Source organism: Dasypus novemcinctus, chromosome 2 (assembly GCF_030445035.2).
Source record: "Dasypus novemcinctus isolate mDasNov1 chromosome 2, mDasNov1.1.hap2, whole genome shotgun sequence".
In the NCBI taxonomy this organism is placed as follows: domain Eukaryota; kingdom Metazoa; phylum Chordata; class Mammalia; order Cingulata; family Dasypodidae; genus Dasypus; species Dasypus novemcinctus.
The window spans coordinates 160,842,346-160,857,130 of NC_080674.1; the positions used below are offsets into that span (position 1 = coordinate 160,842,346).

Sequence of the window (14,785 nt, forward strand, 5' to 3'; positions counted from 1 at the left end):
GGTGATTCCAGTCTTCAGGCAGGTTTGGGAACTTTTAGCCCAGTGGTTCCCAACTGTGCCTGCACATTAGGATCACCTACGAAGCTTTGAAAATGATGGATACCAACCCCTGACTCCAAGCCAGATTCTGATTTAATTGGTTTGAGGAAGGGACCCAGGGGCTGGTGATTTTTAAAAAGCACCTCAGGTGATTCTAATGTATAGACAGGGCTAAGAACTGTAGCATTTGTTTAACTCTAGAGCAGCTCCATCCAAATACAGGAGCAAATAAACAGATGCACCAATTTAAAGATTTGTCACATTAGCCCCATTTCAAATGAACAGTAGCCACATGTGCCCAGTGGTTACCACACTGGACACAAACAAAGATCATTTTCATGATCCCAGCAATGGACAGACAGCATTGCTCTAGAGAGCTGGTCACCAGATTAATTCCAGCTTCCTATATCATTGTGCACTCAAGCACTTGGCCTGAGATTACCTTACTAACAGTATCTGGCAAGCATTTGATGAATGTTTGCCTCCCATGCACCTGGTGCTTCATATCCAATATATCATTTATTTCACATCAGCTTTGAAAAGTAAGCTAGAATAGGATTATTGCTCTCATTTGACATATGAGAAGAATCAAGGCTTGGAAGAAGAAAATGATTTGCTTAAGATCCCAGAGCTGGTGGGTGGAGAGGTTGGGAATCAAACCAAAAAATTTGACTTCCTAGTCCAGTGCTTTATGCAATTTTTTTTTTTTTTTTTTGCTTTGAAGTTCCCTTACAGATTAAGCAGCCTGAGCCTTCATTATATAGATGGAGACACTAAAGACCAGAGAAGAAAAGGGATTTAAAACACAGAGCAAGCTAATGACCGTTGGAACTAGCAATATGGTCTTCAGCATCTTCATTCCAGGCCCCTTAACAAGAGAGGAAAAAGCAGAGAATGGGGATGCCAGAGAAAGTGATGTTTTGAGTCCCCATGAGGGACTTCGTGTTCCTGGGTTCCTTGTTGCATCAGAAGCAACAAATCTGCCCCAAGCTCATTTTTTTCTTCTTCCTTCCCAGATCCACAGGAGCTCTTGGTCCCCATAGAGGATTCCTACCAGGTGGCATAGCTGTGCCCTCATCAGCCAGCCCTCCTCCCCTGCCAGGTGACCAACCCTTCAGCCCAGGTGACACTGCACAGGGAATTCCCCTCAGGAGATCCCAGTGGATGGAACAGACATCTCCTTTGATGTAAAGAAGCTTCCTTAGTGGGGTCCCTCTTCTGCATGTCCATCCTAGGTGGCATGAGACATGCTGATCTACATCAGCTGCATGGGCTTAGGGCTCTGGGTTGGCAGGGCAGGGGAGCATATGGGAGAAATGCCTCCTCTGAGAGCCTCAGGTTTGGGGTCTGTGGATTATAGCTTTCAACAACCAACCAGCTTTTAACAATACTCTCTATATTCTCTGTAACAATACTCTCTATATTCAACCATTTTGTCTAGCCAGCCATCCATCCACCACTGAGCCAGCGTCTATCAATCCAGCCTTTCTATTCATCTACCAGTCAAGTCAAACTATTCCATTCATCCATCCTCCCTCAAATCAACCACTCCACCCGAGCCACCCTCTAAAATGGTCAACTGTTCCATCATCCATCTTTCTCATGCACCCTCCACTAATTCATTATACCCATTTACACATTCTCTATCAATCCATCTGCCTCATCCATCCTTTATCATTTTAACAAGTCCACAATTCATTCCATTCATCCATCTGCCATCAATTCAACCATTCAAAGTCAACTCAACATTCGCTCTCCTCTGTTATCCACGGCAGATCCCTCTTCCTACCCCAAAACCACCATCCAAGCTTCAGCAACATCAGTACAACTTGGGGAGAACTTCCGTGTGACCTGCACGGTTCTGGGTGAGCCAGAGATTTTGCTGTGGCCAAAAGGTAAGCAGATAAGAGGAGTCTGGGGGCTGGAGTGGGTGGGGGGAGGGTTGGTGTGTGAGGGGGTGAGTTAGGATGAGGGCTGGGATCAATCATGCTATCTGATGAACCTGGATTCTAATCCCAACTCTGACACTGCCTTTCTAAGTAACCTTGGGCAAGTCACTTCCCTTTCTTGGGCCTCAGTTTCCTCACCTGTCATATAGAGCTACTTTTCAACTTATATATGTCTAAGTTTTTCCTTTATTAATTTATCCAATTATTCAGCACCCACTATGTGCCATAGTACTAGGTGCTGAGGCTACAATGATGAGTCAAAAAGAGAGATGGTTTCTGTCTCTGCAAGCTCACAGTCTGAGGAGGAAGGAGGAAGTGAGGAATGACATTCTCTGAATTATTATGCATGGCTAACTGCTACAAAGAGAACAGAACAGGGCACTGTGACAGGGTTCACATAAGAGTGGTCAGGGAGTCACATCTGAGGTGACATTCAAACTGAGACCAAAATGGCCTCAACCATACAAAAGGGCCCTGCGGATGGGGAGAATAAGAGTGAAAGGAGATAGATCAAATGCCTTAGCCAGTTTCCTGGGCATCCACTGTGGGCTCCCACCTTCCTTAGGTGCTGTGGAGTGGTGGAGGCAGTGATGTTCTTTCCTTTCAAAGACCTTACCTCATAAACCCCAAACGTCTGGAGAAGAGCTGTGCCAAACAGTATGGTACCAACACTGAGGATTTCATAACAGTTTCCTAACGAGCTGGAATGTGAACTGAACCTTGGAGCATAGTATTTAGGGGAGTGGAAGGCATTCCAGGCAGGTCTCAGCAGCAGCGAAAGTGAGCATGTCACACACAGGATACAAAGACTTACCTTCCCTGTGCGCCCCCACTGCCACTTGCTGAGAACGCAGGGGAGCAGGGGGTGAAGGAACATGATCATCATTTTCCAGACTCCTGGGCCCCCTGAAGATGTCTGAGCAGGAGAGCTGACTACATCAATCAGAGGGGAAAAGAGTTGGGGTGGAAAGACCCAGGAAGCAGTACTGCCCAGCCAGGGGCCTCTTAGGCAATGCAGAGGATGGGGGAAATGAGCTGCTCTGCAAGGCCGCGACTTACTGGTAAGACTACCATTTCCAGTAGCCGGGAAGGGAGGCCAGTGGAACCCAGCCGGTGTTCTGTTATCCCTTTAACTGAAAGCACCCTGGCTGCACATTACAGGAGTACACTGAGAATGCCTTGAGTTCATCTCCATAGTCCCTGCAGTGGTTGAGGGCTGAAGTGAGGAGGGTAGACCCCATGGAGGCATTAGGTGTGGGAAGGGTAGGCGGCCATTCTACTTGTCAGAGGAGGAAACTGAGACCCAGGAAGGGGAAAGCATCACACAGGTGGGTGGGAGACACTGGCTGTGCTATGCCAGCATTTCCCACATGGTTCCTTGGACATCATATCAGGAAAAATTGTTCCCAGGCCAGCACCACCTCTTATAGCCCCCATCCACGTTGGAGATTCAACACGCATATACACGCGTGATAGACTCAGTGGTCTGAGTCTTACCAACTTGGCTTTGCTTACTCTCTGTAATGGAATCACTCTTTCTTCCCATGTTTTTCTGGGGGGGAGAGGCAACACCTATTAATGTCCCAACAGAGCCAGCATGCCACAAAACCCACATTGGGACGTGCTGCTTTGGGTTGAGTTGCCTTCTCAACATTCCTTGTGTACAGGAGACTCCAGCTTCCCTTTAGTGCCTTGAGAACCTTGAAGTTTTCTGTAAAGAACTTGGCCTTCAAGGTGCTCTCATACGAAGTCACCTCCCCCTCCCGTCTGCTGCAGGAACAGTGGCACCCTCTTATCTGAGTCAGAGACGGCACCCGGGGCAGGGGGTACAGTTATTTCTTTGTCCCTTGCAGTTGGGGCGACCCCCTATGTCAGCGAGTGGGCCATGTGGTATGCGGGGTGGGCCAGGCACAGCAGGGGGCAGAGACCCGGGCTGGTGGCACTGGCGTCTGCCCCTGCCGGGCACCAACCTTCAGGGCATGGGCGCCGCCACCACCTGTATCCATGAGATCCAAAGCCGTCCATCTCCCTGTCCCTCCCTGGCTCCCACCCTGGCATCTGGTTGTGGGGCAACGGGCAGAAACAAGGCAGCTGTGTGACCCGTGGTGTCTTTTATGCCAAGGGCTGAGGAGGGCCCCCTCCGGGCAGAAGCCCCCTTCACGTTCATCCTCTGTACCCTCCCACGCCTGTCACCCGTTCTCCCTCACAGCCTCATTCAGGCCTGGCCTACTTTGAAGGCAGCCTTCCCGCCCTAACCCCCGCCCCTCCGAGGCTGCGGCAGCTCTAGGGCCACTGAGGCCCAGCCCCTGAGGGGCGAGCCCGGCTCCTCCAGCCTCCCGGGCGTTATTCTTTACAGTCCCTGCTGCAGGCAGAGTCCTCGGCGAAGACCCACCTCCTCCGGTACCCAGGAAAACACAGAGACCAAATAAATGACACTGCATGTTCTTTTTAGTTTCCATAGTGTGTCTGCCCCAGCGCGGGGTATGACTACAGCTTGTCTCTTCACATCCACCAGATTACGGGAGGGAAGCCCACTCCCCACAACTTGCCCCTTTCTCCAGCCAGCCCTGCCCCTCTCAATTAAAACAATGCTTTCTAAAGTGCATTCTGCAGCCTGAAGTGCTCCTGGAAGGTGGGGATAGAAACTTGGTCAAAAAGATTTGGGAAATGCTGGGTAGTCTGCCTCCTCCTTGGAAATTTGCAATGCACATTAGAATCCTAAAAGTTCTGAGAAGCCCTGCACTTTGCAGATCTATTTAACTTGATTGAACCCAGAGTCTCTCAAACTTATTTGGGCACTGGAGTCCTTTCTCAGTCATGCCTATTAACACCCAGAAGAACTAGTGTATCCCCGAAATGCTTGGAAAAAGTGGCACGAAGCTGAGCATGTGTGTCTACTCGAGAGCTGTCCCCAGGGCCCCTGGATGATGTGCTCGCTCCTGGCTGCAGAAGCGGCTCAGTGCTCCCTTGCTCAGCTGGTGAAAGGGAGAAACGGAGTCATATCTGGGCTTCTAGAACTAGAAGTAGATAAAGACAGTGTTGAGGGGAGTGGAGGAGGCAGTGGGGGCAAGGGCAGCAACTGCAGCTCTGCCACCACAGGACCGATGTAAGGTGTGGCTTGACTTCCTGCTTGCTGGCCCAGGCCTTGACCTCAGGCAAGGCCCTTTGCCGCCTGCAGCTCTTAATTTGCTCCACTGCTAAGGAGCATGTTGTGAGGATGAGGGGAGGAGGGGGAAGGTAGGGGAAAGTACGTTGATCGAAATGCTCCAAGCAGGGGAGGGGTCACTGATATTGGGGAGACATATCTGCAGCTGACCGACACTGCAGGGCTGCCCAGGCCAGCTGAGGTCAGTTACTCCAGCTACGACCTCCTTTTGCTGATGGGAAGCTGAGGGCCAGGTTTTAGGAGGCTGGGACCTAGAATCAGGAGAGAGTTACGGCGAGAGCATGAGTAAAATAAAGGAAGGAAGTGGGCAAGGGTTCAGGTAGAGGATGGACAAAGAATAAGTGACAGATATGATTTTCCCAGGCCTGAGGAGAAAAAAAGAACAACAGATGGGACCTGCGATGACAGCCCTCGCTCTGCCAGATGAGTCCCTCTTCCCACCTCGGTCTCCTCGTCTTTTGAGTGATGAGGCTCCAGCTCTGAACACTGAGCATGTAGACCCACTGGCCCCTGTGGTTGGGTGGCACCAAGACTGAGGGACCACGACTTGCTGAGGGGATGAGCTGTGCCTGGTAATGGAAGAAGAGTTGGTCCATAACGTCTGGGCCAACCAGACTCTGGGACCAGAATAAGTGGTGTTCCGACGTGCCCACTCCAGCCCTGCCTTGGCTGGTCGGCTCCCTGGCACCGCCGGCCCCAAGCACCTCTGGTGACCCCCTCCCAGCTACTTGCCTTTCCCAGTTTAACTCACAGGGCTTGCCCCCTCCAACCCCTCTGACCTTCAGACAACCCTAGAATTGATCCTTAGAGACTCAACAGTCGTATATCCAGTACCCCCAGCCATTTTACAGGAGGGGTAAACCGAGGCTGAGAGAAGGGCAGGACAGGAGTAGGAACATCCAGGGGGGAGCTGACAAGTTGGCGAGCTGGCAGCAAAGCTGGCACGCCAGGACCAGGGGCTGTCTCCCCTTCGTCAGTGGTCGAGAAGGCACAGGCTGCTCCTTGGGGAAAGCCTCAGGACCTCCCTGACTGGACAGTGGGAAGGAGGAACGGACTCCTCTGGCTCGTTCCCTGGGCCAACTCAAGGGAAGACACTTCTTGGGGCCTCCAAGGCCCAATGGGTGGCTCTAGGTAGCCTGAGCCCCCAGAGCTCACTGGGCACACACCCCAGCTCCCCATTTCATGCCCACCCTCGTTCCTCTCTGGGAAATGAATGGAGAGGCTCCCATAGTCTTCTCCAGAAAGTCTTCGTAAGGGAGCTGAGACCACAGACACCAAGGCAGCCCAGGGCCTGGGTCTATGTGGCCAAGAAGGAGACCTCGGTGGGGGTGACAGAGGCCAGAGGGAAGGCGGGGGAGGCTTCGGCCCCCAGGACCCGGTACAGCAGCTCCTCCTTCTCCTGCTGGAGCTGTCGCCGCAGCTGGGACTCCTTCTCCACGGCTTCGTGGGCGAGAAGCAGGTCCTCAGAGAGCTGCCTGTGGAAGTCAGACAGAGCCCAGGGGTGCCTACTGGGAATGCCCCAGGGAGCCTGCAGCTGCTGCTGGGGTAAGCCCACTCCTCCAGGAAGCCCTCCAGGATGGGCCACCAGCCTGTCCCAGGACCCCCACGGCCCTGTCATTTGTCTATCTGGCAGAGGCAATTTGATCTATTGATTAAGGAGCATGAGCCTCCCAGGTAGGTGACGACTCTGGGGGCAAATCCCTGCTCCATCTCTCAGCTGTGTAACCTCATACTAATTATTCATTGTTTCCTCATTTGTTAATGGGAATAATAATAATGGTACCTGGCTCTTCGGGTAATTATGAGGGTTAGATGACATAACCTGTGAAGTATTTAGTAAATGGTGTCGACACATGATAATAGTGCTCATTTATAAGGTCTCGGAACTGATTCATTGTGCACCAACCTCGTGAGTTGTTGCTCCCTGCTCCTGCTTCCCGGATTGGGCTCTGCTAGAGCCCACACAGCCAGGAAGGCGCCTGGACAAGGGCCAGGGGACACGGACGGACAGACGTCAGGACAGTGGGACTTAGGCTTCAGGCAGAGCTGGTCCCTAGGGACTCCTGACCCAGATGGACCCTGTCTACCTGTCCACCCAATCCCTTTTTGCCAAAAAGGATGGAGATGGGAAGAAAGAAGGCAGGGGAACGGCTACCTTGACACGACCATCTGCTTCCGGCTCCGGACGTGGAGGTCCTCGTTCTCCTGTTGCAGGATTGTTAGTTTTTCCTCCAACATCAGGTTTTTTTCTTTCTGTAACAAATCAGAACGAGCTCAGAAAGCTGCCTAACCCACACGGCACACTATGTGCCCTCACCTCCCTCTTTATCTGTGGCAATTGGAAACACTCTAGACCGCATGATACATTTCATGGAGCAATACTTTTACGTAGAAAATAAAACGGAGGCTGCCAACTCTTAATTTTTCTATGTGAGAATGTTACAGTATAGTCACTACTGTCTAATATCACCATCAGTTCATAAAATAATAGACTTCCCTCCAAATCAAGAGGATATAAACAATATAAGTAATTTGTTACCCTATTGCATAAAAATGGTTAAAGCATATGTGCACAAAGAATTTGCTGTGAAGGAGACCAGGCAACAATTTCTGTTGTCTCTACCCTAGGTTTCCAAGGCCTCTGTTCTCCTGGGGACAAGCCCCCTGTGTCCTCATTGCCCACACCTGTCTGACCTTTCAGCCTTGCTGCCTTCCCCAGCCCCTGCCTGACTTGTGGCATCTACTGGCCTCTCCTGATTATCCAGACTGCCTGTTCCTTTGTCGCCCAAGTTCCAGCCAAAAAAAGGCCCAGACGACAGGGAGCCACTGCTTGACCCAGTCTGGCCACTGGCCATGGTGACAGCTGCCTCAAGCGCCAGCATGGGCAACAAGTCAAAGCCGACGTGGACAAGGCTGGGGCTTCCTGGTCCACACTTTGGCAGATGAAGTGCTCAAGAAGTGAAAGCCTGAGGCTGCATCTACCCAGCCACTCACCACTGTTTCTAGGTGGATCAGCTGCTTGTCCAGCTCATGAATACGTTCATTCTTCATCTCGATGACGAAGTGCAAGCTCTCCAACTCCTGCTCCCAGAACTGGCTGGGGCTCCCATAATCCTAGACAGGGACAGAGAGTGACCTCATCAGACCAGCGGGCAGAGAGGGACATGGGCTCCCTCCTTCCTCCCCATTCTGCCACCAGCTCACCGTTTGACTTCCACAAGTCGCCCTCCTCTCTTGGCACACGGTGAGTGCTTAGTATCCTTTGTCACATTTTATCTTGACCCTCTGAGGTATGGAAGTACCAACATGGATGAGGGAACTAAGGTTCTGATAGGACAAGTCACTGGGGGTGAACGCTATTTGCATCTACTTCTCTCTGAATCCGGGGCCTGAGCACTTAACCTCTCTCCCATATGCCTCTTTCTTAATCCTTACTTTCCCCCTCAGTGAAAATGGAGACCCTGGTACTTCCAGGCCTTATAAGAGTAAGAGTGACAGGTCTGAAGCCTGCCTTTGAAGAAGGACTGGTTTTTCTTGTTGCCCTGCCCCTGCCCTCTGTGGGTGCTCTGGAGATGCCACCTGTGCTGCCACCTACCTGGATGTGCTTCTTATAGTCTCGGCTCAGGATGGACTCCTCCACCCTCTTCATCTTGGCCTGGAAAGCCTCCAGCTGTGAGGTCAGTCTGTCTATGGTCTCCTGAGAAGGGAGCAGGAAGGTGATCAAAGCCTGGCTCAGAAAGGCTGTGGGTGAACCTCACCACGTCCCAGAGGGGGGACAGTTTTGGGTTCTTCCAGTCTTTGGTCTACCCTACACTACAATGCTGGCTTACCCTACTTCAACCACTGCTTGAAACACACCAGCCGCACCCTCTTGCTATAAAGACTCAATGACTCCAGAGCCTTAGGGCCCAGAGGGAAAGGAGATGTTTTAGGGAGATGTCCTGACATTCAAACTCCATGAAAACCAGGCTGCACGTACTTTCCCAGTCTCACTCCCCACTGTTCCCGCTATACACCCTCCCCTGAAGCCAAGCAGGCCTGTTCACTGTTCCATTACTCCCCAAACTGTAGTGTACATTCTTGTCTCCATACGTTACCCCTTTCAAGTATTTCTTCCACCTAAACTTTGCCCTTTGGCTTTCTAACTCCCAGGCTCAGCCCTCCTCATTTCTCCCCCACTCACATCCTGTACCCCAGGCATCTGGACTTCTTTCAGTTCCTTAGGTATTCCATGCTCCCCGCCTCCTTTCCTCCATGCCTTTGCACACTGTTTTTTTTGTTGTTGCTGTTTTAAAAATTATTATTTATTTATTTCTCTCCCCTCCCCCCGCCCCAGTTGTCTGTTCTCTGTGTCTATTTGCTGTGTCTTCTTCTTTGTCCGCTTCTGTTGTTGTCAGTGGCACAGGAATGTGTATTTCTTTTTGTTGCGTCATCTTGTTGTGTCAGCTCTTCTTGTGTGCGGCACCATTCCTGGGCAGGCTGCACTTTCTTTCGCACTGGGTGGCTCTCCTTATGGGGCGCACTCCTTGAGCGTGGGGCTCCCCTACATGGGGGACACCCCTGCGTGGCACGGCACTCCTTGTGCTCATCAGCACTGTGCATGGGCCAGCTCCACACAGGTCAAGGAGGCCCGGGGTTTGAACCATGGACCTCCCATGTTGTAGATGGACGCCCTAACCACTGGGCCAAGTCCGCTTCCTGCACACTGTTTTTTTCTGCATAGAATATTCTTCCTACCATTATTCACATGAAGAATTCCAACCCATCTTTCAGGTTCCAGCCTAGACATCATTCTCTCCAGGAAATCTTCCCTGACTGGTCTTATTGGGTTAGATGCCTTCTTACATGCGTCCACAGGTCCCTGTGCATGCACTGACCATTTAATCACACTGGGACACCCAGCCCATGTGGTTTTCAAGATCCTTCCAACAGTCCTTGAGAAAATGAGCCAACCCCAATCTGAGACCAAGTCCTCCTGAGCTAATAAATTGCCTGATAACCACATCAGAGGGCCCAGATACATGCAAACCCTCACACCCAGGTAGAGGCTACCAGCTCGGCTGCTTGGAGGCCATGCTGCTTTTCTGCAAGGCTCCCCCTTCCCTGACCAGATATGCACACAGCCTGGCTCCTCTTACCTGGAGGGCTGCCTTGGTCTCCTGGAAGGAGTGGGTAAGGGCTTTTTTCTCCTGCTCATGCAAGGCCTGAAGGGCTGTAGGGAAAGGAGACCTGAATGAGCTCAGACACCCAGACACTTCCCCCAGAGCCTTCTGTATCCAGAAGTCTTGAGGCCAACACAGGCCCCATGGGACCAGAGAGGCCAAGAATCTGGGAATGATCCTATTCATCCTTCTATCTGGGCTTGGGAACATAGTAGGCCTTTAATAAAAGCTCATGGAGGGGAGTGGATGTGGCTCAAGTGGTTGAGCACCTGCTTCCCACATGGGAGGTCCCAGGTTCAGTTCCCAGTGCCTCCTAAAATCAAAAACAAACACACGAACAAAAAACAAAGAACAAGCAAACAAATGAGAAACCTACTCAGGGAGCTGATGTGGCTCAGTAGTTGAGTGCCAGCTTCCCATATATGAGGTCCCTGCCTGGTTTAATCCCTGCTCAATCCCCCGGTACGCCGCCCCCCCCCCCCCAAAAAAAAAAAAAAAGAAAGAAGAAAAAAAAAACTCATGGAAAACTCAGCTACAAAGGACAAGCTGAGAATCCTTTGTAGGCACCAACCATGTCTGACTAAGGCTGGGATCCAAGCTTGCTCATCTCAGACCGTATTAGCCATGGAAAAGGCAGAGGTCAAGTGCTTTGTAAGCTAGGTTAGCCCAAACAGGTGACCACTAGTTGTCAAAGCATACTGTGAAACTGCAGCAAGTATCTTGATTTGGGACCAAGAATCTACCTGGTCCTGGATTTGCGTCTTCAAAACCGAGAGACCTTGAAAAGATAATTTCAAACATCTAAAAGTCCTGATGCTTCAACTGTGAAATTGGGTGCATTGAAACTGGCTGTCTCTAAGAAGCCTCCTAAGGGTCACATGAGGAAAGGATAGGCAAGGACTTTCCAGACTGGGCAACGCTGCTCAGAGTTGGACTTAACATTCTCAAAGTCAATACAGTTAGACTTATCACCCCATCCCCAACATGAAGTTCCTTTGGAAAATTCCAGTCTTGTCTCAGCTGAAGGAAGATAACAGGGAAGTGACCAATCAAAGGGACAGGATGGAAAATAGAAGAAAGAGAAAAAGAAAAGAAAGTTCAGTGCGGCCAAGTGCCAGATACACAGCAGTGACACGAAGAAAAGAACGTTCAGGAATACAAATCTGATAGAGCTGTTAAAAGTTTACCAGATGAACCACATACAAATTATAGACTTAGTTTTTTAAAATGGTGAACCTAATTTGTTAATTTGCCTAAAAATACAGGACCAAGATTCCAAGCACATTCCACCCAGTCTGTCTATTGAATGTAGCCATTAAATCTGAATTCATGGAGCACACATGTAAAAACAGAAGGCATGGGACAGCTACTTGCAGATTCTGGAAAGTAAATAGGAGCCTGAAGATTGGGGAAGAAGACCAGACTTTGAAGTACCACTAAAACAGCAGATTTAAATAAGACCCAGAATCTTATGTATTCAAATATTCAAAATATCCAGCATATCAGGAGTGGGTGTAGCTCAGTGGTTAAGTGTCCACTTCATCTGTTTAAAAAAATTATATAGCTCTCCAGCATATGAATCCAAAATTTTTTGGCATATAAAGAAGCAGGGAAATCTCAATTTGCTCAAGAAAAGACAATCAAAAGGGGCCAAAGCTGACATGACACTGATGTTGGAATTATTAGACAGAGACCTTAAGGAATCTATTAAAAATACTCCAAGACGTAAGGGTGAACACTCTTGATAAGAATGGAAAGACAGAAAGTCATGGCAAAGAAATAGAAGCTATAAAGAAGAGCCATGTGGGAAAGTGGGGAGTGTGGGGAGTGGGGCACATTAGAACCTCCTATATTTTTTAATGTAACATTTTGTGTGATCTATGTATCTTTTAAAAATAAATAAAAAATACATTAAAAAAAAAGAAGAGCTAAAAGGAAATTTTAGAACAGAAAAATAGAATAAAAATAAAAAACTCACTGGGTGGGCTCAATAGTAAAATGGAGATGACATAGGAAAGCGTCAGTAAATTTAAAGATAGATCAATAGAAAGTATCAATCTGAACAATAGATAGAAAAGATACAGAAAGAAAAATTAACTGAGCCTCAAGGACTGTGACAGAATCCCAAAGTGTCTAAAATTTTGTCACTGGAATCCTCAGAAGGAGAGAAGAAAGAACACAGTGCAGAAAAAAATAAAACTGAACAAAGAATGAATACTTCCCAAATTTGGCAAAATAACAAACTGGACTTTATCAAAATGGAAAGCTTTTGCTTTGTGAAAATCATTGTTGAAAGAATGAAAAGCTGGGAGAAAATATTTGCAAATTAAAACAGTTATACCCAGAATATGAAAAGATCTCTCAAAACTCAAAAATAAGAACAACAAGCCCATTTAAAAATGGGCAAAAGATGTGAACAGATATTTGGCCAAGGAAGTATATGGATGGCAAATAAGCACATGCAAAGATAAATCAACATCATTAGACATTAGTGAGATGCAAAATAAGTGTTGATGAGAAGATGGAACAAGTAGAATTCTTGTACATTGCTGCTGAGAGTGTAAATGCTAAATTCTCTTGAAAACAGTTTAGCCATTTCTCATAAAGTTTAACATGCATTTACATATGATCTAACAATCCCACTCCTTATGTATTACCCAAGAGAAGTGAAATCCTATGTCCACACAAAAACCTCTACACAAATGTTTATAACAGCTCTATTCATAATTGCCCCAAACTAGAAACAACCCAAATGCCCCATGACAGGTGAGGGGATAAACAATGGAACATAGCTCGGCAATAAAAAGGAATGAACTGTTGATACACACAACAACTTGGAAGGATCTTGAAAGCATCATAATGAAAGAAACTTATCTCAAAAATCATATTGTATGACTGTGTTATATAGCAGCCTCAAAAAGACAAAACCATAGAGATAGAAAACAGATCAGTTGTTGCCAGGGGTTGGAGTGAGGTAGGATGTGAGGGCAAAAGGGTAGCCAGAGGGAGTTATTTTGGGGTGGTGGAACCATTCTCTCTCCTGATTATATTGATGGTGACATAAATCTATACTTGTGTTAAAACTCAAAGAACTGTACACCAAAAAATGGTCAATTTTACTGTATGATTTTTTAAAATGTAGGCAAAAATAGAAAATAAGGGATAGGCAAAGGATCATTAAATATGGAAACCTCCCACTAGACTTTCTCAGTTATCTGTGAACCTCCCCCAAACAAAATCTCATACATTTTCCCCCATGCTATGCTTTTATTCATTCATTTAGTACATACTTATGCAGCGATTAACAGGTACCAGGCAATCTAAAAGTAATTGTGAAAGAATTCTGACTGCTAAGGCGCAACTCAAGGCAGGGCAGTCCCTTTCCCTCTGGGGTTTTTACAGTAGGGGATTTTTCCTGTTGATATCTTTATGATGCTAAAACACAATACTTGCAGAATGAAGATGTTTTCCCATAATATTCCTGTGGAGTAGAGAAGGCAGATCTTGTATCTACAGAAAGTGAACTGAAGCTCAAAGAGGGTAAGTGACTAGCTTAGTTTAATAGGGTTGATTAGCATTAAAACGCAAATTACCAAATTTCCAGGCGAGGTCTTTACTTTCATTTCAAAACATTGTGTGCCAATGTTGCAATATGTTTCAAGGGTCTTAAAATCGTTCAGACCTTTGTCTAGTGATTCCATTCATGAAAATCTAAGGACAAAATGTGAACTGTGGGCACATCTTTATGCAAAAGACATTTAGTGCAGTGTTATTTACAATAGCTAAAATCTAGATGTCTGAACTCATGGAAAATAAGGAAAATCATGTATGCCATGGAATATTAGCCTTTATAAACACTTACCAGCAGCATAATTTTTGGAAATATGTTTTATACAATGCTAATCAAAAAGAACAAGATATGAAATTTTATACATAAAATAATCATAAATGTGTTTTATAAAGATAAATAACTCTAGAGAAAGGTCATACAAATACTGATAATTAAAAGAAAAATAGGCAGAGCATTCTGGAAAAGAAAAAAATTGGCAGAGCATTCTGGAGATCAATTTCATTAGTCTCAAAAATATACTTAACTTCTGCCACACAAATTCTACCAGGATATTATTCTAAAGATAAAATCACAATGTGACAACAAATTTAACAAAAACATTGTTCACTGTAAAGTATCATTGCTATTACACAATGGCGAAAAGTTTGAAGTTATCTAAATGTCGAACCAAGAGGGCTGTTAAATGAACCGGAGTACACACTGGCTATGCTATGTGGTACTGAAAACATATATTTTAGAAGAGTTTAACAAAAAGATGCTAATGCATTTGAAGTGAAAAAACCTCCCAGTAAAGTGTATGGGTATAGATGTATATTATGTGTGTGTATATATATATATATACACACATAGAAAATTTAAAGGGATCTATATCGAAAGAGTAACAGTGGTTCTCTCTGAG

General features: G+C 47.2%; 1 protein-coding gene across 2 annotated transcripts in view; it reads right to left on the reverse strand.

Annotated features, from left to right (window-relative positions):
• Positions 1 to 4,414: 4,414 nt before the first annotated feature.
• The window catches only part of CCDC69 (coiled-coil domain containing 69), a 31,149-nt gene continuing 20,778 nt past the window's right edge, over positions 4,415 to 14,785 (reverse strand). For both annotated transcript variants that reach the window (XM_004453469.4, XM_071210800.1), the window contains exons 5-9: positions 10,293 to 10,366; positions 8,750 to 8,851; positions 8,149 to 8,268; positions 7,310 to 7,407; positions 4,415 to 6,629 (exon numbers count right to left, since the gene is read on the reverse strand). In XM_004453469.4, the coding sequence (XP_004453526.1) occupies positions 6,452 to 6,629; positions 7,310 to 7,407; positions 8,149 to 8,268; positions 8,750 to 8,851; positions 10,293 to 10,366 (572 nt within the window). In that variant the 3' untranslated portion in view covers positions 4,415 to 6,451. The remainder of the gene's footprint in view (positions 6,630 to 7,309; positions 7,408 to 8,148; positions 8,269 to 8,749; positions 8,852 to 10,292; positions 10,367 to 14,785) is intronic.